Source organism: Crinia signifera, chromosome 7 (genome assembly GCF_055691185.1).
Source record: "Crinia signifera chromosome 7, ASM5569118v1, whole genome shotgun sequence".
In the NCBI taxonomy this organism is placed as follows: domain Eukaryota; kingdom Metazoa; phylum Chordata; class Amphibia; order Anura; family Myobatrachidae; genus Crinia; species Crinia signifera.
Genome location: NC_139223.1, coordinates 186,643,122 through 186,667,054, shown reverse-complemented (window position 1 = coordinate 186,667,054; position 23,933 = coordinate 186,643,122). Strand labels below are relative to the sequence as shown.

Genomic DNA, 23,933 nt, shown 5'->3' with positions numbered 1-23,933 from the left:
TTTTGCTAGCAAAATTTTGACAAAAAGGTTTAGGGACTAATTCTAACTGTAAGTCACACACACAAGGAGGCGGTACTTGTGGTCAGAGTCTGTGGGGGTCCATGCACCTACAAGTTGAAATTTGTGCCCCCTATTTATTTGATGTGAGCCGCTGCAACTGTCATCTAATTCACAGAAAGACAGATGCGGCTGAATTCTATATGCCACAGAATAGGACCGATATATATAAAATGTGTTAATTCACGTGTGCGCTGTATGCTAAAACTCGCTTTCAGTGTCTGTGTGGACAGATCCATCACAGAATCAGCCCATGTCTGTCTTGCGGATGCGGTGGGTGGCTTTTAAGTAGGTAATGTGCACCCCTCACTTTGGAAGTACGGATACCTTAATCCTCTGTAACAAATAGTCTTCACCTGATCAATACTTTACAGGTGCAGTTTGTAACAAATAAAACCTTGAGGAATTCTGGTTGGAGGAATTTCTGCGCTTAACCCCTATACAAAAATGATGAATGGAAATGAAAGCTTAATTCTCAAAAAGCTTTTTATTGGTACAAAAAACAACGTGGTATAAACTGATCAGTGTCAGGTATATACAGTGAATAATGAAAAAGCGAAAAAAGGGGGGAGGGGGGGGGGAATTGGGGATGAGAATGTCTGTGTCACACAGTGGTGACACTTGATGCTTGTTCTGAGCAGTGAGTGCTGGCCTGTCCCAATAGTTCTCTGAGGGTATCCCCTGGGGCTCTCTAGCTACGTCACTAGTGCTGGTGTTCTAATAGGGACGGTAGTTAGTCTGCACAAATAGGGGTTCAAAGGGTTAATCAGGACGGTCAGGAGCAAACTGATCAGTGGGGTGGGGGGAAGAATAAATCGCCCAATACAGTTCCTGGTGTGGGGGACTGGATCAGATGAGCATGGTCCTGAGGCAATCGGCAGCGGGGGTGAATACAGTACGTTGGTGGGTGGTGAGCGTGTGCGCTGGGTGGCACCGGAGGACGGCGTCCCTTACCTCGGGTGGTGCACCCGCACTGGCTGCGTCTCGGTCCCTCGTCGCTGTCGGCTTGCTTCAGGTGTAGGTTGCTGGAAGTCCCGGGCTGCTCCGGCAGCTCCGGGTGCACGGTGCTTCTACGTTGGCCGGTGTTACTTCCGGGTCGGGCGATCTCGCGAGATCTCGTCCGCCTGGAGCGTACCTGACCAGATGGAGCTCCGTGTGCTCAACTCCTAGAGGTTGGAGGAGGCTTAGGTGTGCAGATGTATTTGGATGAGTGAGGATGAGTGTATCTCCGACGCGTTTCGGCCCGTGGGCCTTCTTCTAAGGAGTTAAATGTCTGCGGTGGACTGTGGGCAGTATTTGGGGATGGAGGGCGGGACTTGGCCCGATGTGTGTCCTCCTGTTGGTCCGTTTTTGGCTCTCTGATAGGTTCATGCATCTGTCAATGAGGTGACGTTTAAATCGCTGGGTTTTGTCAACTTTTTGTGGGAGATAGGTTGTTGTAATCAGGGGTGCCTAGATATCATTTTAGATATTGAGGAATTCTATTCATAAATCAACTTTTCAGAGTGACGAGATGGTATATATCCAACCGTAGACTTCTTCGGTACTGGTACCTCGTTTGTTAATTTGTACTCTGCAGCTGGGAAATAAATATATATTATATATATTTTTTTTATTTGGAGCCTGTAATTAAACCCTCCTATCGAAAACAAAATGCCAATGGTTATGGATGCGTTGCGTTTCATCTTGCACAGACTTCTTCAGGGTGGATCAAGGAATGAATGTGCAACCTAGCTGCTAATATTCCAGACAACACAAGGAGTTACAGTGACAGGAGCAGCTACTCCTAATACGCAGAGGTTCTGCTCTAGTGTGCTGTGTAGTCTCTCTATAAGCGTGCATTCATATGGCAAGATTTTACTATGCAGAGATAATAGTGCCACTCCTTTTTTACTCCTACATGTACATATGTCTTTAGGTGAGCTCTGAGGTGTTAGATCAGGGTTGCCGACCCTCCCGAAATTTCCGGGAGTCTCCCGAAAATCGGGGCTCCCTCCCGGCCCCCCGGAAGGGTGGGCAACCCTCCCGGATTCAGGGGGGACCCCCCCCTGTCCCCCGGAGCGCGGCATTAAAATGCCGCAATCCTCGGGTCTCAGAGGAGGGGGCGGAGCTAAAATGACACAATCGCGTCATTTTAGCCCCGCCCCCTCCACGGAGATCACTGAATTTGATGGTTTAACAGCATGGGGGCGGGGCTTAGTGATGTCACGCTTAAGCCCCGCCCCCTGGGTGGCTACTGACTCTCTCCTCTCCGGGCTTCTCCCGGAGAGGAGAAAAAGAAAGTCGGCAACCCTGTGTTAGATAGATAGATAGATCTATCTATCTATCTATCTATCTATCTATCTATCTATCTATCTATCTTTCTATAGATATATCTGCTACTGTGTCCATCTAGAACACCACACCCTTGTGTATATAGTTTATTACTATGCTGCTGCATGTTACTAGGGGATGTATGGTCTCACAGTATCTAAGTGAGTGTCCCAGTCCAGAATGCAGCCTGATGTTATGGTAAACACATTACAAAAGCTTGTGTGAAACGGAGCAGTCTGTAATGTCTCAGCTGTATAGGGATGGGTGTGGAGCAATCTGTGAGGTTCAGCTGTTATACAAGTGGTTTTCTGTTACTTCTTTTCTTTCCGCCCCTTGATCATTGATGCAGGGTGAATACAGTGGTACGAGGCTGTAGTACTTTCTGTGAGAACCTGTATGTCGGCACCTGTGCACGCCTGCTCTATCTGCCTGCTTCGCACATGGCTGCAGCTGAGCCAGGGACTATTTTCACGTTGCACTTTCTCGTGCTTCCCCATCACATTTGCTTTGTCATCTTTTTAAACTTGTGAAATTAAAATGAATGAGCACAATTGTGCTTTTAGGGTCAGGTAGCCGAACGCCTATTCATTTCATTATCTGCTATCGTCTTCTTTCTTTTTTGCCATTATGTAGTGTCGTTCACTAGTTCTCTGGCAGATTTTTTTAAATATGTATGTGGCCACTTTTTTTTCTAGAGATAATTTGGCCCTCAGGGACCTGGTCCAACCCCCCCCCCCCCCCCCTCTGTCCCTCCCAGGCAGCAGAATCAGCATGAGCGTCTCATTGACAGCGTGAGAGCTCATGTTGAGCACATGCTGTAGGTGTGTGCTGCTGCTGCTGGGGGGGCGCAGTTCCAACAATCCCCCCTCGATTTTAGACCGTTTTTTTTAACCACCCCCCCCCCCTTTTGGGCATGGCCTAATTGTGGTAGGTGGCCAGGCCTCCCGCGATTAGGCCAAACCCCAAACTTTACCGGGGCCCAGCATACCTTTTAGCGGCCCTACGCGGTTGTGCCAGTTTTCCCTGCTCAGAAATGACTGAGGTTTTCTGCCGGTATTCATGGTCGGCTGCACCTCTGCCATCTGCCAGTGAAAGGCTGTTATCATCAGGTGCGGAGTTTGACTGGGGCGGTACACTTGTCAAACCATAACGCAGGTGTCCTAAGGTGAGCTCAGGGAGGACAGAAACCTCTTGTAGAGCCGAAGGGCAAAATCACTTTGCAGCATCCCCCCCCCCCTCCCACCCCCTTGGCATCGGCCTCCGCTTCGAAGTGTGTCACATGCAATGAGTGTGCTGATCACTATTTGTTCTTAGATTTATTGATAGCTACAGTACCTCCTTCTCTACAGAGTACTGTGTGCAGATTATACAGCAGTTTCTAGTAACCTTAAATTCCTGATTCAGTTGGGCAATTCTAAATATTGTCAGCCCAGCCGTGGTATAAATAGGATGTTCACTTTAATGTTAAAGCAATTTTGCAGACCGTTCAAGTAGAAAACAGCATATAGTTTTATGAAGGAGAAGTAGCTTCATTTGATATGTATATATATATCTGAGATAACGATGTTACATCAGCAGTGTTATCAGATGACATGAATCTGCTTGTACAGATAACAAACGACATCTCCAGATAGCGGTTTTGTTACACACGAAATCTGCTCACGAGATGTCCTGGATCTATAGAATCATCCTTTGCGTATGTACAGGGCGGACCAGTGATTTCTTCATACCTCATAGGGGGGAAAATTACTGTTGTTTGTTCTCACCGATCTGCGTGTTGACTAGTGTTGCCATTGGTTACAGTGTTTTGGATACAGAGCATTTTTATGTTCTATTCATATAGAGGAGCAGAGCAGCATACATGCGATAGCTGGCTGCAGTAATGACAACAGCCTGAAGGGGGCAACTATGAGAGCTTTGTGGGATAATGGCACTGTTACTATGGGGGTTATTTTGGTTCACTCTTTCTGACAAAATCCTTCTTAGATGGACAAAACCAAGTGCACTGCAGGTGGGGCAGATGTAACGTGTGCAGAGAGAATTGGATTTGGGTGAGTTATTTTGTTTCTGTGCAGGGTAAATACTGGCTGCTTTATTTTTACACTGCAATATAGATCTCACTTTGAGGTAAAACCCCACCCAAATCTAATTCTCTATGCACAAGTAACATCTGCCCCACCTGCAGTGCACATGGTTTTGTCCATCTAAGAAGGATTTTGTCAGAAAGAGTGAACTAGAATAAGGCCCTATGGGAGGAATGCCCCCTTATAAACCCTGCATTTTATAGATGGGGGAAACAGCATTGAATGACAGTGACGTGTATTCCTAGGCACCGTAACTTTGTCACACCATGTGAAAAGATTAAAGTTTTATTATTGTATTCAAAAGAACTAGCTTGTGGATGGAATGACTGGTGTGACTGGAATTCCTATGACTTGCCCATCAATTAAAAATGGGCATGTTAGGAAAAATGAAGCTTTAACTGTCTGTCTTTAAATGGGTAATTGGGGTCAGATGTGTCAGGATGTCCCCATACGTCTAACGTGAGATGCCCGGCTGGTGGGGCAGATGTAACATGGGCAGAGAGAGTTAAGGGCCCTACATACGCAGAGATTTGTGTCAGAGATTCATAACGGGAGATTCAGCACGAGAGATTTCAAATGTGTCACAACTGTCACAGAAAAAGTGACGTAAAAAACTGCACTTCATCACAAAAATAAGAACTACTAAGAAAAACTTTGTGCTTCATTTCAATTTATAATGTAAAATTCTTTAATCTCTTTGTTATGCGGCTAAAAAAACTGACCAACTATTGATCTGCAACTGTACTTGCATTTAGAGGATGATGCAGTATATATCTGTTCACATTCATATTGTGCAGTCTCTATCATATACATATGCAAGTCATCTGTAATTACACCTTTATTGCCTGCATGGCTCTTTTCCCATATGCTGACTTATATGCAACAGTGACACCCCCACCCCCCCCCCCCCAAACATTTAATAATTGGTGGTAGTGTTCCCCCATAAAAAGTTTAATTGTTGGTGGTATAGGGGGTTATTTTGGTTCACTCTAACTGCAGGTGGGGCAGATGTTACTTGTGCAGAGAGAGTTAGATTTGGGCGGGGTTTTTCTTCAAAGTGAGATCTATATTGCAGTGTAGAAATAAAGCAGTCAGTATTTACCCTGCACAGAAACAAAACAACTCACCCAAATCTAATTCTCTCTGCACATGTTACATCTGCCCCCCTGCAGTGCACATGGTTTTGTCCATCTAAGAAGGATTTTGTCAGAAAGAGTGAACCAAAATAAGGCCCATAGTGTGGCATCCCCCTCTCCCCTCAACTGTTGGTGGCACAGTGTAAACAAAAAAATACTTACCAACCAACTCCGGAGTCTTCCAGCGTCGCGTCCTCTCAGCTTCCATCCAACTGCAGAGATTGGTCGCAGCAGGTCCAGGAGGCATCTGTCTGTCTTCAGCAGGGCTTCCAGTGGCTTCAACGGGGCTTCCGGGCGGCAGGGGCTGCCCATCTCCAGCAGTTAAAGCAGGAAACGCCACTCATCATCTCCATGATGGCGAAGGGCAGAGCTAGGAGGCAGCCGGGACCCTGGAGAGGGAGAAGCGGAGGTTGGCCACGGATGGAGCCTGCAGCTTCTCATGCAGGCGGGATTCAGAGCACTCGCTCAGAATGCGCTGTGAGCCTGCTATTCTGGCGATGTTCTGAGTGAGTGCTCTGAATTAACCAGCGGGGCTGTTATTAATCGCAGGGCTGCGGGGACGCGCTTTTGAAATGCTGTGTGTGCTACACACACAGCAATTCTCTGCCATTTTCTGAGCGATTCATTTAAAATATGTAAAATCGCTCAGAAAGTGGCTTCATATCGCCCCCCTGTGTGGGGGGCCCTTTAGGTTTGGTGGAGTTATTTTGTTTCTGTGCAGGGTAAATACTGGCTGCTTTATTCTTACACTGCAATTTAGATTTCTGTTTGAAGTACTCACCCCACCCAAATCTTACTCTCTCTGCACATGTTACTTCTGCCCCACCTGCACTGCAGCATGATTTGTCCGTTAGCAAACCTTTGCGAATTAACCTGAATCAGCCCCATAAAAGAATAGATTGTTTAAAAATAAACAATCTTACTGTAACATCCTAAATTGGCATATAAAGCAAATAGCCTAAAAAAATATATAACTTCCACATTGTTTTATTTTTAGGGGCTTATGACAGAACTTGAATATGAACTTTCTGGAAGCGACCTTTATGCCGCGAGGTTTGGAGAAGTGATCACCAATCTAGGAGACCTGGATAACGACGGGTTTGAAGGTATTGTTGTCTTCATATTGATTATTGGTGTTACTAAAGCAAGTTAGAACATCCCACCCATAGTGCTGTGTAAAGATGCCAATGGCAAAGTGGCTGGCCTGCAGCTCCTGATGTGTTTCAATGTCTATAGGACAGCTTTTTCAAAGGTATAAAGCTGAGTGCCAAGTGAGGTCTTTATACATATGTGCTTTGGGACCTGCTGAGGACCGAACGCAGCGCAGGCAGCACACAGCGGAGGCTTGCTGTGGGCAAAATGAGCTGCCTCGGACCTTCCAGTGGCCGGGGCCCGGGACGGCTGTACCTTTACCACCCCCCCTGTCAGCGGCCCTGATTGGCATAGGTATTACCAGTGGCGTAACTATAGCACCGCAGCCCCCGCGACCGCGCGGGGGGGGGGGGAGCGCTGTGCATGTGCGGGCGCCAGGGGCTGCAGTGCTATAGTTACACCCTGCCGCCATCCCCCGCAGTCTTTACCTGTCTTCAGTACGCGCTGGTCCCGGCTCCCTTCTTCTGCTATGAGGACCACTACAAAATGTCCGCCCCCATTTAGCAGACAGTTCTCTGAAACTGTCTGCTGTACGGGGGCGGAAATTTTGTGGTGGTTCTCATAGCAGAAGAAGGGAGCCGGGACCAGCGCGTACTGAACGTAGGTAAGACTGCGGGGGATGGGGGGGGGGGTTTGCATGGGCGGCGGGGCGGGGATTGGTGCGGCGGGGCAGGCACCCAAAACCACCCTTTAACGGCGGGGGGGCGCCCAAAACCTAGTTACGCCACTGGGTATCACTTAATGTTCCCTAGTAGGCATAACTCTATAGTTATAATGAGATGCCCCTATTCTGTGCTCCAGTACTGAAGCTTAATCCCTGTTCTCATGGACCATGGGTGAGCCTCAGAGTCCCATTACCCGAGACTCAGGGGTAGCAAAGAATAACCAAACCTGTTTGTTCCTCCTTGTAGCAAGGCAACAAAACAGCCAGCGGAGCCCATGGTACAGACTAGAATACAATCCTACAGAATCTATGCATGTGGTTATCTTGCAGTAGTGAAACCTTAGCAGAATTGCTTCAGGTTGTGGTAGTTTACCATGAGAAGGGCGAGGCGTTTTGTGGGTTTCTCATCATTATTTTTTTTGGTTATTTTTGTTGTCTTACGCAGACAGTTTCCATTTTATTCTCTGTTTTGTTACTTTACTTTAACAGAAAGCCCTGAACAGAAATCCTACGTGGTTTTAACATGTTCATCTTTTTCACCCAAAATGTATGCAAAACATGCACTGTGTGGGGTCCTGAGGGCTGACTTTGAGAACCTGTGGTCTAGAGCATTAACCACAGGCGTGGTCACATCAGATGCCACCACACAATGCTGGCCTTACCCTGACATTGAGCCTAATTAGAGAAGTTGCAGATGATTGCGATAGCCGTCCAGACAGAAACAAAACCCCCAACCCCTGCAAAACTGTGAGTGAATTGCGAATGTATCGCAAATCCAGACGCAAATCCCATAACAGCGAAGAGTCTTTACCATCTGAGCAAATGTGTGTTGCTTTGAGGCTTCCACTACTTTGTTACTGATACCCAAGCAACACCGGGGACCTCAGCTAGTGTATACAGTATATAATTAACTAACTTCCATTTCCTCACATCTGCTAATTTATCTAGATTTCTGGAATGAATGTGATTTTAGTACAATTCTATAACGTATACCATGTGTAGGATCTTACAGACTAACTAGCGCTGTTTAATTAATTATTTCCTCTCATATTAATTGCTGCCAAATGTTAAAATGACTGGGATACAGACTGGTCGATGGGCAGTAGGAAAAAACAGTAATGCTTTACTCAAACACTTCCGGCTTGGTCAACATGGTTCTAGGTCGAAAGGTCGTTAGTTCGACAGGTCATTAGTTCGACAATGTCTATGTCAACAGTCAAAAAGTCTACATAGGGTTTTTCACTTTTTTTTTACCTGAATGTCAACACAGTCGACATGGACACAGTTTCAAGTGCACTGCATCTCATCGCATCGCTCGCTGCGCTCGGCACACTATTTTATTCTCCCACCAGGACCTAGTGGATGGTAGGGTATGAAATACCGCCTGTCGGCACATGTTGGCTAAAAAAACAGTGAAAAACCCCATGTTGACCTTTTGACTGTCAACCTAGACATTGTCAAACTAATGACCTATCGAACTAATGACGTGTCGACCTAGAACAATGTCAACCTTTTCCTATGTCGACCTAGACCCACGTCAACCTTTCCCATGTCGACCTAATGGTGTTGATCTATGACTGTCGACAATCATGCCGTAGACCAGCTATGCAAAGCCATCCTCCCCCACTGACGGTGCCGGGAAGGGGGAAAGCCGCTCAGTGTGTATGCACAGGGCCGTAACTAGGGGGGGGCTGGGGGGTCACGCGCACCGGGCGCTGGAGGTGAGGGGCGCTGTGAGGTCCGGGGACGCTGTAGCGCAGGGACCGGCAACTGGCGGACCGCTCCGGACCTCACAGTATTTGTGTAAATATGCCAGGGGAAGTGAGACATGACGTCTCCTTCCCCTGACGAGCGAGCGTCCTATCGCGGCGCCTCACGGGGGCGGGGGCTGACGACGCGGCCAGCGTGATCATGTGGAGACGCCGCGCGCGCCAAGCCCGCCCGCCCGCCGAGTGAAGGAGCTTCCCGGCCACCCTCCTGCCCGTCCTCCCACCCGCTAAGTGAAGGAGCTGCCCGCCCTCCCACCCGCTAAGTGAAGGAGCTGCCCGCCCTCCCACCCGCTAAGTGAAGGAGCTGCCTGCCTGCCCTCCCACCCGCTAAGTGAAGGAGCTGCCTGACGCCGCACCCCACACCTGAGCAGGGGCTGTCGAGCAAGGGCTGTCCCTGGAGAGAGTCCAGGTGAGCAGAATGTGTCTTCATTGTCCCTGTATTGGCAGCATTGTCCCTGTATTGGCAGCATTGTCCCCGTATTGCCAGCATTGTGCCCGTATTGCCAGCATTGTGCCCGTATTGCCAGCATTGTCCCCGTATTGCCAGCATTGTCATTGTATTGCCAGCATTGTCCCCGTATTGCCAGCATTGTGCCCGTATTGCCAGCATTGTGCCCGTATTGGCAGCATTGTCCCCGTATTGGCAGCATTGTCCCCGTATTGGCAGCATTGTCCCTGTATTGGCAGCATTGTCCCTGTATTGCCAGCATTGTGCCCGTATTGCCAGCATTGTCATTGCATTGCCAGCATTGTGCCCGTATTGCCAGCATTGTGCCCGTATTGCCAGCATTGTGCCCGTATTGGCAGCATTGTCCCCGTATTGGCAGCATTGTCCTTGTATTGGCAGCATTGTCCCTGTATTGGCAGCATTGTCCCTGTATTGCCAGCATTGTGCCCGTATTGCCAGCATTGTCATTGCATTGCCAGCATTGTGCCCGTATTGCCAGCATTGTGCCCGTATTGCCAGCATTGTCATTGTATAGCGGCAAAATGGGGGTGTGGCCTCGCGGGAGAGCAGCGATTATAGGCCACGCCCCCAAATTAGGCCACACACCCCCCCGAAAATTTCGGCGCGACTCCGGCGCACAGCAGCATCACTAGAGGGGGGGGGCACCAAAAGACTGCCTTGCCCCGGGCGCCGGAAACCCTACTTTCGGCCCTGGTATGCACTGAGTAGCTTCACCCCCCCCCAGCGATGACAGCATAGTTGCCCAGTGTGTATGGACCTTTATTCAGATCTGATCGCAGTACAAATTTGTTCTCAAAATGGGCAAAACCATGTGCACTGCAGGTGGGGCAGATGTGCACCATTGGTGTGGTCTGCAGGTTTATATCTAGAATAATGTGATGGCTGTTTGAGGATACTGTGCTTGTAACATCTCCCCCTTTTCCAATACACTTGCTAATAATTAAGGTCAGGGCTATTTTTCAGCAGGCTCCAGCAGGAACTGAGGCCCTTATTCTAGTTCACTCTTTCTGACAAAATATTTCTTAGATGGACAAAACCATGTGCACTGCAGGTGAGGCAGGTGTTACTTGTGCAGAGATAATTAGATTTGGGTGGTGTTTTACACCTGCCTCACCTGCAGTGCACATGGTTTTGTCCATCTAAGAAATATTTTGTCAGAAAGAGTGAACCAGAATAAGGGCCTCAGTTCCTGCTGGAGCCTACTGAAAAATAGCCCTGATGAAGGTACAGTACTCGCTGTCAGAATGTGCAGCTCTAGTGGTTACTTTAAATCTCTGAAACTCTGTGGTGAAAGTCACCACAATTTTTGAAACTGCAGAACTAGGGCACATAAGACAAATTATACAGATGCCCTTTATGTATGTGCAGGATATATAGTTCTTAACCTGGATACGTGACCTTTGTATGTTAATATGTATCTTTTTTTTATGTTCTGGGTCAGTGAATCCCAAATTTTTACTTAAGTCACAGCACCCTAGAGTACCAGCATTGTTTATCACAGAACCCTGAGGCCAACAGTTTCATATTGAAAAATTTGGCAAAAATGAATAAATGTTGTAAATTGTGATTAATTGTCTTTACGTCCTGTTATGTTTTGGTGGTGGGGGTCGTAGACAGTGTTGCGATTTTAATCGTCCATGTATTGTATGATTGGTGCCACCAGCACTGGTTTTGCCTGGATCCGATACGATTTGCCGACGGTTGGGATCCCGGCGGTCGGAATCCCGACACTGGAATCCCGACCGCCGAAATCCCGACAAGGGGGGGACATGGATCGCCCCCCCTTGCAGGCTCGCTGCGCTCACCACGCAGCGGGCCCGGTGCCTCGCTACGCTCGGCACGCTATTTTATTCTCCCTCTATGGGTGTTGTGATTTGGTCCTTGACCACAGCCCATGGCGCCCCCTAGAGGTGATATGCGGCATCACAGTGTGCATCCTGTTTGGCAACCACTGTTCTACAGTTTGTAGCTGTTATTTTTTTAAAGATAAAAGACCAATCAATCTAACAGATTTAAAAGCCAGTTTGTCACTTCTACAGTGTCACATTGGAACTCAACATGTCCCTAAAACAGATTCCTAAAAGTGTCATCATGTACACGGAGCCAAGCAAACAGTGGGAAAAGTCGACACAAAAGCCGGTGGGGTTAGCCAGGGCCGGCTCTACCACTAGGCAGCTTTAGGCAGCTGCCTAGGGCGCCGGGATCTAGGGGGTGCCACCAAGTCTGCCTATCAAAAAATCAAGGATGTCTGTGAGGATCCTTGTTGTACTTAATGCTGTGGGACCTCTACGACCTCACCTCCATACTTCCTCTTGAGGCATACTTCCCTATTTTGCTGCCCTCTCTTCCTGTACTCTGTTGTGGGTGGCAAAGGGGAGGGTTCTGGGGGCCTCCAGAGAAAGCAGGGGTCTTTCCCACCTACCTGAGGGGCTGGGAGGACCACTCAATTTTGGGAGGCTCCCTGCCATTCCAGAATGTTAGGCAAGTATATATTGATGTTGGAATATGGTTATTGGTGGCAGTATGGGGGGGTGGCAGTATGGGTGGGTGGGGGGGGGGGGCAGTAGGTTGAAGATTTGCCTAGGGTGCTGAGAAGCCTTACACCGGCCCTGGGGTTAGCGCCACATTATCGTTTGTATCAAGTCAAAGGAAGACAGGAATCTTAACCCTTTGAGTGCCTTGAGTTTGCTGTGAGCAATCCTCAAAATAACCGCTAACAATGCCAGCGTCGCTTATCTGATCTGTAGCATTAGAGAGAAATGAAATAATGAATTCGGGTAGACATGGGGAGCAGCGGCCACACATTCTGAGTGTTTCTGAACAACTTTGCTGGATTCCAAACCAATTCAGTCACCACCTATGCACACTGCGCAATGCAATTTATATGTCACTTTTACGCCGTCCCTCCTGTCATTGAATTTATAATGCATCAACAATGAACCTAGCACAGAACCCGTGATGTCTTAACTGTTCGTTCTTAAACCTGTGTAAAGTACAGAATGATCATTTTCTGCTTACGGTTCCACTTGGCTTTACAACACAGCATGCTATGTGGATTGGAAAGTTCTCCTTTCTGGTTTGGCCACTTTCATAGGGATTTCAGCTTGGCCGATAAATACCATTATTTTTCTTTATATCTGTTGATTGGAGTCAGCTGCTCTCAGTCAGTTGCTGATCTCTACTATCCAATGTCCAACGCCGGGGTAGAAGATGTATGAAGCAGTGATAAGGGAGGAAAAGTGAGCCAGAGTAGAAGTGGCCCATGGCAACCAATCAGCACTGAAGTAACATCTATCATTTACATAATATAACATTATACAGAGCAGCTGATTGGTTGTCATGACCCACATCTCTGGCTCACTTCTCCTCCCTTATCACTGCTTCATACATCTACCTCTCTGTATTTCCAGATTAACACAGCAAAGGTTAGAGGTTCGCAAAAAAGGGATCATTTTTATGTTCAGATCCAACAGATACAGACCACAATTTTAGAAGGTATAAAACAAATAAAATATAATACTGTATTGAATAGACAATGGGAAAGCGAAGTAGCGGACAGTTCTGTTGTGCTTTACAGTACGATCTCTTAGGTTGTTAAGTGATAATAATAGTAGTTTGACATTAGCGCAATGTCTAATATTTGCATGACTTTACCTCTTTTTATTTGTTCTATTTTTTTATATAAAAGAAAAGAAAATGCAGATGCACACTCTGCTAATTAGAATAATTATAACTGCAATGTAAGGAAAATTGAGGTGCTTAACATAATTGTGGACAAAAATGTGAGCTTAGTATAATTATACCCCTTTTACACCAGCTGGAATTCCTGGGTTGGCCCGGTGTGAAAGGTTCCCAGGCCAAAATCCCAGGACCAATGCCCCAGGATTTCAACCTCGCTAGCTAGCGGGGTTGCACCTGTGACCAGCCCGGGATACAGGCCGGTGTGAAAGGTACTTACCCAGCTTCCTGGTCCTGGATGGGAAGCTGCAGCTGGGTGCCGCCCCCCCGCCCGTCGCTGCGGGGACATGTAACTGCTGGGTGCCCGCCCTTCGCTGTGGGGACACATAGCTGCAGGGTTTCACCCCCACCCATCGCTGCTGGGACACGTAGGGACCATGCGCCCCCAAAGCTCCGGCTTCCCCAGGCCACCGCTTGGGCTGCAGGGCCATTGATACACAACTGCCTTCTTTCACCTCTAGGGCCTTTCATCATTAAATCTATAAATAAACTTAAAGACAATTAATTAGAAATATCACTAAATAATACGCTATTTATGGTGGTTTTTAAAAAATATAATTGGGTTGTGTTAGCATTATAACTACCATTTGTGTAGCCGCATATCAAACAGTGGCAGACTCTAATTAAGGTTTTAAAACTGTTTTTTGTTTTTTACTTCTATTTATTGTGTTAATCATACATAGATACACAGATAAGTAGATTTTTTCAAGTCTTAAATAATTAAGTCAGATGCACCATTCAGTACTAATGCCTTAATTATAACCATCATTATATATTCACAATAAATAATATTTACGAAGAGAGGATACAAATATAGTACATTTAATTAAATGGCTGATGAGAAACACTGCCATCTTGTGGCTTAGCAAAATATTGCATGCCTTTAATGTGCATGGCTGTTTTTTCCTCCTTAAACTACAGTATTTGGCAGCATGTAAAATGTTCCCATTAATGTTCTGCAGTGAATTTTGGATGCCACATTTTAAACCAACCAGGATGTTGCAACAATGTTGTGATTGAAACTGAAATAGTGAAATGATATTTCATTTTTTTTATTCTTTTGCACAGATGTGGCTATTGGGGCTCCACAAGAAGAAAATCTGCAAGGAGCTATATATATTTATAACGGGCGAGAAAAAGGAATTACACCTACATTTACTCAGGTTCAGTATTTATCTCTTTCATATTTTATTTTTGCAGGTGAAAGTGTTATGCTCACATACACATAAACACCTTGCTCCCATTGGCTATGTATTAAGACAATAAATATATATATTTGAATCACTTTATAGACTCTTCTTGATGGGTAGCAATTTAAGTAATTTGGGGGGGGAATTTTGGGGGTCTTCAATTTGGGATTCCGACTGTCGGAACATCCCAACAGTTGGGATCCTGGGCCATTTTTGCTTGGCTCGACGGTAACTCGAAAGCCGGAATTCAATGTTCCGGCCATCGAGTGTCGGGCGCGCTGGCAAAAAAAACATATGCAAATTGTCAAAAAACAGACATGAATTTGACAATCTGTGGCCATTTCCAACAAAACAGATCCGACTTGTTTTAAAGTCGGATTTGTTTTGTCGTAATCCGCCTTAAATGCTGTCGGAAACGGCAGCATTGAATAGGCGGAAATATCAGCATGGATTGAATTTCGCCCTTCGAGTCTTATTTGCATTATAGCATCATACAAAAATGCTTAAAGGGTACTAGGCTCAATGGATTAGTGCTTTTGTCATAAAGGAATTGGTATAAAGTTGCAGTTTAAGCGTAATAATAAACTTACTAATCTTACCCCGCCCCCTCTTTAGAATGTAAGCTCTCACAAGCAGGGACCTCTTACGTCATGTGCTTAACCTTCCTTACTTCAGCAGTCTTCGACTGCACCAAAGCACTCTGTTTCCTGCCACCTTGAGCATAGAACGGAAAGGGGGGACATGATAGAAATCTTCAAATATATCAAGGGTTTTAACATAGTACAGGAGGGAAATTTTCTTCAAAGGAAAAGAAGTAATAGAACACGAGGACATGCACTGATGCTGGAGGGAGGTTCAGGGGAAATCTTAGAAATTACTTCACAGAAAGGGTAGTGGATAAGTGGAATAGCCTCCCATCAGAGGTGGTAGAGGCTAAGACAGTAGAACAATTTAAACATGCTTGGGATAGGCATATGAATATCCTTCCAAAGAAATAAGGATTAAAAAGCGTTGAGATTACCTGAAGGGTAAAAAAAGGGGCAGACTAGATGGGCCAAATGGTTCTTATCTGCCGTCAAATTCTATGATTCTATGTTGCAGCAATTGGCTGTCATTTACCCTGTATTTGTCCTGTATTGTCTTTAACTGTAAGTTACTGTTTTCCAGTTTGATTATGTGTACTCTGTAACTGGGCGCTGCGGAACCCTTGGGGATAATAATAATAATGGCAGGAGGCATTGTGCAGGCCGCTGAAAACACTGTCTTATAACTAGTTTTTACCCAGATTAGCGACTGAAGTACATGAAATGCCAGTGGCAGTATTCACTGTGCCCTTGCATTTGACTTTTTTTTGCATTATTGATTCGATGTATATGTATATCGTATATGTTTTTTGCTAAAAGTATCTGGCTGGACAATCGATGCGTAACGAAGGTAACCCTGAGTCTACGGGTGCTAGAATGCGGAAGATAAACACATTTATCTCTCACTAATTAATGACATGTTACAGTAAAGACCAAGGGGCCAATTCAGCTCTCTACGTGCAGCCCTGTCAATTCTTTGAGGAAAGCACATGCGCACGGTCCGCAGTGCAAGCCCTCTGTGCAGCCACAGCCAGCCTGTGAATTGGCCACCAAACCTGTATCATTCAGGATAAAAGTCCTATGGCAAATAAAATAGTTGCTATGTAAATGACCGGTTTCAGACGTCTGCTGTCCAGGATTGCGCAGCTTATTTGCATATTGTCCCTATGGGATGCCTTGTTTATTTGTCTCCGCGATGCTGCAGGAGATAGAATAAGTAATGCTAACTCATTTTCAGAATTCTTTGCCCCATCACCCAAGCATAAGTTACTAAAGGAGAAAAGGTGCAGTGTTTTGGGTAGCACGTATTTATGATATAAAATGGATCATTTATGATGCTATTTGGTGAGGTATATATCAAAGCTTAGAGATAAATAAGTGGATAGAAACAAAGCATAAATTCGGTACTTGTTTCCTAGCACGGCGCCCATCGCATACCGTATTTATTGGTATGCGATGCATGCGATGCGATATTCCAGTTAAATTAACAGGAGTGCTTAAACAATGAAATATGGCATAGCATCGCATGCCAGCAAATGGCATGCGATGCAATGCGATTTTTAATTGTAGAAGCACCCTGATGGGTGCTTACAATGTTAAATGCACCCCCATTATCAACGACACCCCCACTATCAATGCCAACCTGAAGCGTGGCAAGTACGCATCCTCTGACCTTTTCATACCCCCACTATCCACGTTAGCGTGGAGTTGATTTTAGACAGTGTGGCGAGCACAGCAAGCCACCGAGCCCGTGGTGGTGAGCGGACGCGGAATACATGTAAAGTAATCCGTGTCCCCTCGCGGGGCTCAATGCACTCACCACACTATCTAAAATCAACTCCACGCCGACGTGGATAGTGGGGGTATGAAAAGGTCGGAGGACGTGTACCGCCGCCCCTCGCGGGCTCGCTGCGCTCGCCATGCTTCAGGTTGGTGTTGACAATGGGGGTGCATTTAACATTGTAAGCACCAAATAGGGTGCTTGTACAATTAAAAATCGCATCCCGTTGCATCGCATTGCATGCATCGCATGCCGCTATATTGCATGCGATTGCATAAGATGCACTACGATCAAAATCAGGGGTGCCGTGCTAGGAAACAAGTACCCATTATTCAATCAGCTTCTGTCTTGTTTCAAAAACAGCCTAAAAAAATGAAAGCTAGAAGCTGATTGGCTAGTGTTTTAGGAGTCATGAGAGGTCAAGGAGAATGAGTAGACAGTAGAGGCCCATTGAATTTGATGTGGTATTTGGACTTAGTCGGGTGTGCACCTTCTGGATGCTGCTTGTCGGTAATCCAAAATGTCTAATCTGTAAGACTTTTAAGACTACAGTAGGAAAAAAAAGGGGGGGGTGGAAGACCAAGCTAAACGCTTCCCTTTAATTGGACACCAAGAGTCTTCCTAGTAGAGCCCCATTGATTTGTGAGCAAGGAGATAATTGCAGACTTCCGTGAGGGCAGTTTCGGTGGAGACGATGCTGTGGCGTATCTATAATGGGTGCGGTGCACACTAGCTCCTGAGTCCCAGGGGGTCACACACACTGAGCATGTTACACACTGTTTTAAAATACCTACCCATCGTAGTCCCACGACGGAAGCAGACGTGCTAAGGAAATTTCCGGGAAACCGCCTGCTGCGCCTTTTTTCTGGAGATTGCACATGCAAAGTAGAGTCTGACGACTCCAGTGCTCAGACTCTATAGTGCTGCACTGCTACCGGCAGCAGCAGCGATGCAGAAATCACCAGATAAATGGCCAGCATGCCATTTTTACAGAAGTCTGCGCATGCGCAGTAGGGTCTGAGCACTCTAGGATGAAGAAGGGTGCACACTGGCCTCCTCCTCTGATAGGATGATGAAGGGTATACACAGGCCTCCTCCTCTGATAGGATGAAGAAAGGTGCACACGGGCCTCCTCTTCTGATAGGATGAAGAAGGGTGCACACGGGCCTCCTCCTCTGATAGGATGAAGAAGGGTGCACACAGGCCTCCTCCTCTAATAGGATGAAGAAGGGTGCACAAAGGCCTCCTCCTCTGATAGGATGAAGAAGGGTGCACACAGGCCTCCTCCTCTGATAGGATGAAGAAGGGTGCACACAGGCCTCCTCCTCTGATAGGATGATGAAGGGTGCACACGGGCCTCCTCCTGTGATAGGATGAAGAAGGGTGCACACGGGCCTCCTCCTCTGATAGGATGAAGAAGGAAGCACACGGGCCTCCTCCTCTGATAGGATGAAGAAGGAAGCACACGGGCCTCCTCCTCTGATAGGATGAAGAAGGAAGCACACGGGCCTCCTTTTCTGATAGGATGAAGAAGGGTACACACAGGCCTCCTCTTCTGATAGGATGATGAAGGGTGCACACGGGCCTCCTCCTCTGATAGGATGAAGACGGGTGCACACGGGCCTCCTCCTCTGATAGGGTGATGAAGGGTGCACACGGGCCTCCTCCTCTGATAGGATAAAGACGGGTGCACAAAGGCCTCCTCCTCTGATAGGATGAAAGCCAGGCTTAAATGGAACAAGCAGTTAGTATGAGGAAAGAAAGGCAGTACAGCCATTGCAGACAACATGCTTAAGGAGTTTGGAGGCAAAAGGGAGGAGAGAGAGAGGAGAGTCTAGTTGAAGAAAGTGATAGGATCAAATTAGTTTTTTTTTAATAGAATGAGAAAGATGGGGTATGTTACACGGCAGAGGGGACAATGCCTAAAGAGAGGGACAGATTGAGGAGGTGGGGAAGATGGGAACAGGCAGAAGGAGCGAGGAAGAAGGGCATAGGGTTTAGTGTGTGTGGGGGGGAGGCCCCGGATGAGGGCCATGACTTCCTTTCCAGATACAAGGGAAAAGGAAGTTGGGGTTGATAAAAAGGTAGGGAGAAGGTCAGTGAAAGAAGAGGCAGGTTACTGAGGGTGGGATGTCTTGGGGGGTTATTCTGATTCACTCGGAAAGACACAATCACTCTCTAATGGACAAAACCATGTGCACTGCAGGTGGGGCGGATGTAACGTGTGCAGAGAGAGTTAGATTTGGGTGTTTTATTGTTTCTGTGCAGGGTAAATACTGTCTGCTTTATTTTTACACTGCAATATAGATATCAGTTTGAAGTGCACCCCCCACCAAAATCTAACTCTCTCTCTGCACATGTTACATCTGCCCCAGCTGCAGTGCACAGGGTTTTGTCCATTAGAAAGTGATTGTGCTTTTCCGAGTGAATCAGAATAACCCCCTTGGTCCAATATAATGTTTTATTGGCTAGCATGGGTTTAATTGTAACCACATGTGTGGAGTTTGTATATTCTCCCATGCTAGGGTGGTTTCCTGCAAATACTCTAGATTCCTCTCAAAATACAAGAATATACTGGTGCGTTACTTGGTTCCAGACCAATAAATAAACCCTAGTGTGTAAGTGTGTGCATGTACGTGTGATAAAGGCAGACTCGGAGATGGGCCAAGTGGTTCTTATCTGCTGTCAAATTCTGTGTTTCTAAGATGTTATGCAGACTTGTGAATATGAAAATCTAAATATTCCAAGCTCGCCGGTCCTCATATATCTTTCCTATAGCGTTCCCAGTAGGGACTCACCTTTTCATTATATGTAGTGATGAGCTATGGTGAATATAGGCATAATGCTGTACCATTCAAATGCGATAAAGAATGGAAGGAGAATGCTATTGGCAAAAGGTAGAATTTAGAGCAAATCCCACCATAACTAATGGAAACAAATACAAATTAGTGTATGGAAATATAGAAAATAACCTTCCCTGCATACTTACGTCCGGGATGCCAGCACTCAGGATTCTGGCCGGGCATCCTCTTTGATGTCGTTATTCCCGTGCTGGGCTTATGGCGGCTATTGGAGATACTGGTGTCCGCCGGGATGTTGACGCCATTCCCATCAAACATTGCGGTTCTGTCTGAGTGCGTTTATTTTATTAAATATTCTTACCTGACCTATAATTTACCTCATATTCCTGTGGTACATATATATATATATACAGGGCAGCCGAGAGGAATGCTGGGCCCCGGTAAAAATTTTGAGGCGTGGCCTAAGTGTGGGAGGTGTGGGCACCTACCGCACTTAGGCCACGCCCCCAAAATGTTTAAAGGAGGGTGAAAGAAAACTCTAAAAACTGTAATTTCAGCAGCAGCACACACCTACAGCATGTGCTGTGCTGACAGCAGGCTCAGCATGACCACTCACGCTGTCAGCGAGACACTCATGCTGAGCCTGCTGTCAGCACAGCACATGCTATAGAAGTGTGTGCTGCTGTTGCTACCCGGGTGGGATGGAGGGGGAAGGGAGGGGTCAGACCAGGGCCCCTGTGGGGCCCCCGCAGCAAGCCTGGGCCCGGGTAATTTGTACCCGCTCCCCCCCTCTCTCGGCTGCCCTGTATATATATATATATATATAGTTCCTACAATATAGGTAGTAGATGTATTTAGTCATTTCACTTTGCATTTAATCCAGAGTTTTCCATAAGTGACATTATTCTGCTTGACATTCATTTTATAGAGAATAAATGGGCAGAAATTCGGCTACTCGTTAAGCATGTTTGGGCAGGCGATATCCGGGGGACTGGATGCTGACGAAAACGGATATCAAGGTAAGTAATACAAATTGTATTAAATGCACAGTAATTATCCAGATAGAAGTTCAGATTACTCTCATGTAATGTTACTAATTAAAAGCACGTCTAAATGACGGCCTCTGCGGTGTACTTACACTTTGAGCTGTGACCGTTTTTAGCCTCAAACTCTCTACCTCATAGGTGCCGATTTATGTTTTTGCTGGTGGGTGCTCAAGCCAAAAATATAGAGGAGTGGCTTCATGGGGAAGGGGTGTGGCCACAAAATAATACCAATTTATATTACGGAGCACAGTTGTCTCCAATATTCAAATTACGGCAACAGAGTTCCACATACATAAATGCCCCCACAGTGCAGGTACATAAATGCCCTGCCCCCCACAGTGCAGGTACATAATGCCCCCTCAGTGCAGGTACATAATGCCCCCACAGTGCAGGTACATAAATGCTCCCACAGTGCAGGTACATAAATGCCCCACAGTGCAGGTACATAAATGCTCCCACAGTGCAGGTACTTCGCGTACAGAATACACTCTTCCCGGCATACTGTTTCCCAGGTGGCGGGTCCGGCAATGTGGGTGCTGCAGCCGCAAATTAGCAAATTATTATGGCGTCCCAGCAGCAAGACTCGGACCCGTGGGTGCTCAACAATTTCCGTGGGTGCTCGGGCCCTTGAGCACCCATAGAATCGGAACCTATGCTCCACCTCACCCCCTACCTCCAATCTCTGTCTTCACAGCTCCCTCTCTCCATATCCAGCAAGTTTTAAAAAAGACCGGTGTCCCTGCAAAAATCTCTTTCACTTTCTGTTATGACCTCTTTTAGCACACAAATGAGTAATTTGGTCCATCAGAACCCGTAACAGGTATTACGCCTTGTGTCCCTCCCCTAAAGCTGAGGTATTCCATCTGTCCCATTTTGCATAATATTTAGTAAAGGAACCTCTAGTGATATTCAACCTTTTTAACCTGCGGCACACTAATAAGATTTTAAAATGCCCATTACACATTGCCGCACACTGTTTTGCCCATTACATATTATGACACACACCGTAATGCCCATAAAACAGTATGGCACACAGCGTGATGCCCATTACAGACTATGACACAATCCGTTATGCCCATTACACATTATTATGGGCCATGGCAATTATTCCTGCTGGCTGAAGGCTGGGTGCAAATTTACCTTGTCTCAGCCACAGGCAGCAGAGATAAGTCAGAGGTGCGCAGGGTAGGGACAGGGCAGGAATCAGGGCTAGCCAAAAAAGAGCAGGACACTTACTCACACTGTGGCACAGCATGCAGGCCAGGATGGCCCCGGCCCCCTCAGCTCCCCCACCCATGCTGGCTGCTCAAAACTGGATGGCGGCACCAGCGGAAGCGGCTCAGGTGTGGCCGCATCATGACATCATATGCAAATGACTCAACGCGCAGAGACACTAATTACAGTATCAGGAGACAATAGGCTCGCCTCAGTGCTGGTGATGTAAGTTATCAGAACTTGCTGCACAAAATCAGCCCACAAGGCCATCGGCCCTTCTGGCATTTGCCAGAAGAGCCAGATGGCCAGTCCGGCCCTGGTTTATGGACAGCAGAGGCATTTCCAATGGCATAAAGGTGCTTTCCATGTGTGCTACATTATAATGATGTTCTCCAGTAGGTGGCTCATCCCCAGTAATGTATCACCTGTGTCTTGTCTTTCACAGATGTGGCAGTTGGTGCTTTTCTGTCTGACTCCACTGTGCTGCTGAGGTGAGAACAATGATTGTATTATTACATTAATAATGACACACCGCCGGTCACTTACACTGTGCTGCTGAGGTGAGAACAATGATTGTATTATTACATTAATAATGACACACCGCCGGTCACTTACACTGTGCTGCTGAAATGAGAACACTGATTGTATTATTACATTAATAATCACACACCGCCGGTCACTTACACTGTGCTGCTGAGGTGAGAACACTGATTGTATTATTACATTAATAATCACACACCGCCGGTCACTTACACTGTGCCGCTGAGGTGAGAACACTGATTGTATTATTACATTAATAATCACACACCGCCGGTCACTTACACTGTGCTGCTGAGGTGAGAACACTGATTGTATTATTACATTAATAATCACACACCGCCGGTCACTTACACTGTGCCGCTGAGGTGAGAACACTGATTGTATTATTACATTAATAATCACACACCGCCGGTCACTTACACTGTGCTGCTGAGGTGAGAACACTGATTGTATTATTACATTAATAATCACACACCGCCGGTCACTTACACTGTGCTGCTGAGGTGAGAACACTGATTGTATTATTACATTAATAATCACACACCGCCGGTCACTTACACTGTGCTGCTGAGGTGAGAACACTGATTGTATTATTACATTAATAATCACACACCGAGGTCACTTACACTGTGCTGCTGAGGTGAGAACACTGATTGTATTATTACATTAATAATCACACACCGCCGGTCACTTACACTGTGCCGCTGAGGTGAGAACACTGATTGTATTATTACATTAATAATCACACACCGCCGGTCACTTACACTGTGCTGCTGAGGTGAGAACACTGATTGTATTATTACATTAATAATCACACACCGCAGGTCACTTACTCTGTGCTGCTGAGGTGAGAACACTGATTGTATTATTACATTAATAATCACACACCGCAGGTCACTTTCACTGTGCTGCTGAGGTGAGAACACTGATTGTATTATTACATTAATAATCACACACCGCAGGTCACTTACACTGTGCTGCTGAGGTGAGAACACTGATTGTATTATTACATTAATAATCACACACCGCCGGTCACCTACACTGTGCTGCTGAGGTGAGAACACTGATTGTATTATTACATTAATAATCACACACTGTGCTGCTGAGGTGAGAACACTGATTGTATTATTACATTAATAATCACACACCGCTGGTCACTTACACTGTGCTGCTGAGGTGAGAACACTGATTGCATTATTACATTAATAATCACACACCGCCGGTCACTTACACTGTGCTGCTGAGGTGAGAACACTGATTGTATTATTACATTAATAATCACACACCGCAGGTCACTTACACTGTGCTGCTGAGGTGAGAACACTGATTGTATTATTACATTAATAATCACACACCGCCGGTCACTTACACTGTGCCGCTGAGGTGAGAACACTG

General features: G+C 46.4%; 1 protein-coding gene across 1 annotated transcript in view; it reads left to right on the top strand.

The window, feature by feature from the left end:
- The window catches only part of ITGA4 (integrin subunit alpha 4), a 129,192-nt gene that overhangs the window by 62,486 nt on the left and 42,773 nt on the right, over positions 1–23,933 (top strand). The window contains exons 10-13 of the mRNA XM_083154694.1: positions 6,588–6,696; positions 14,451–14,545; positions 20,666–20,756; positions 22,444–22,489. Of these exons, the coding sequence (XP_083010820.1) occupies positions 6,588–6,696; positions 14,451–14,545; positions 20,666–20,756; positions 22,444–22,489 (341 nt within the window). The remainder of the gene's footprint in view (positions 1–6,587; positions 6,697–14,450; positions 14,546–20,665; positions 20,757–22,443; positions 22,490–23,933) is intronic.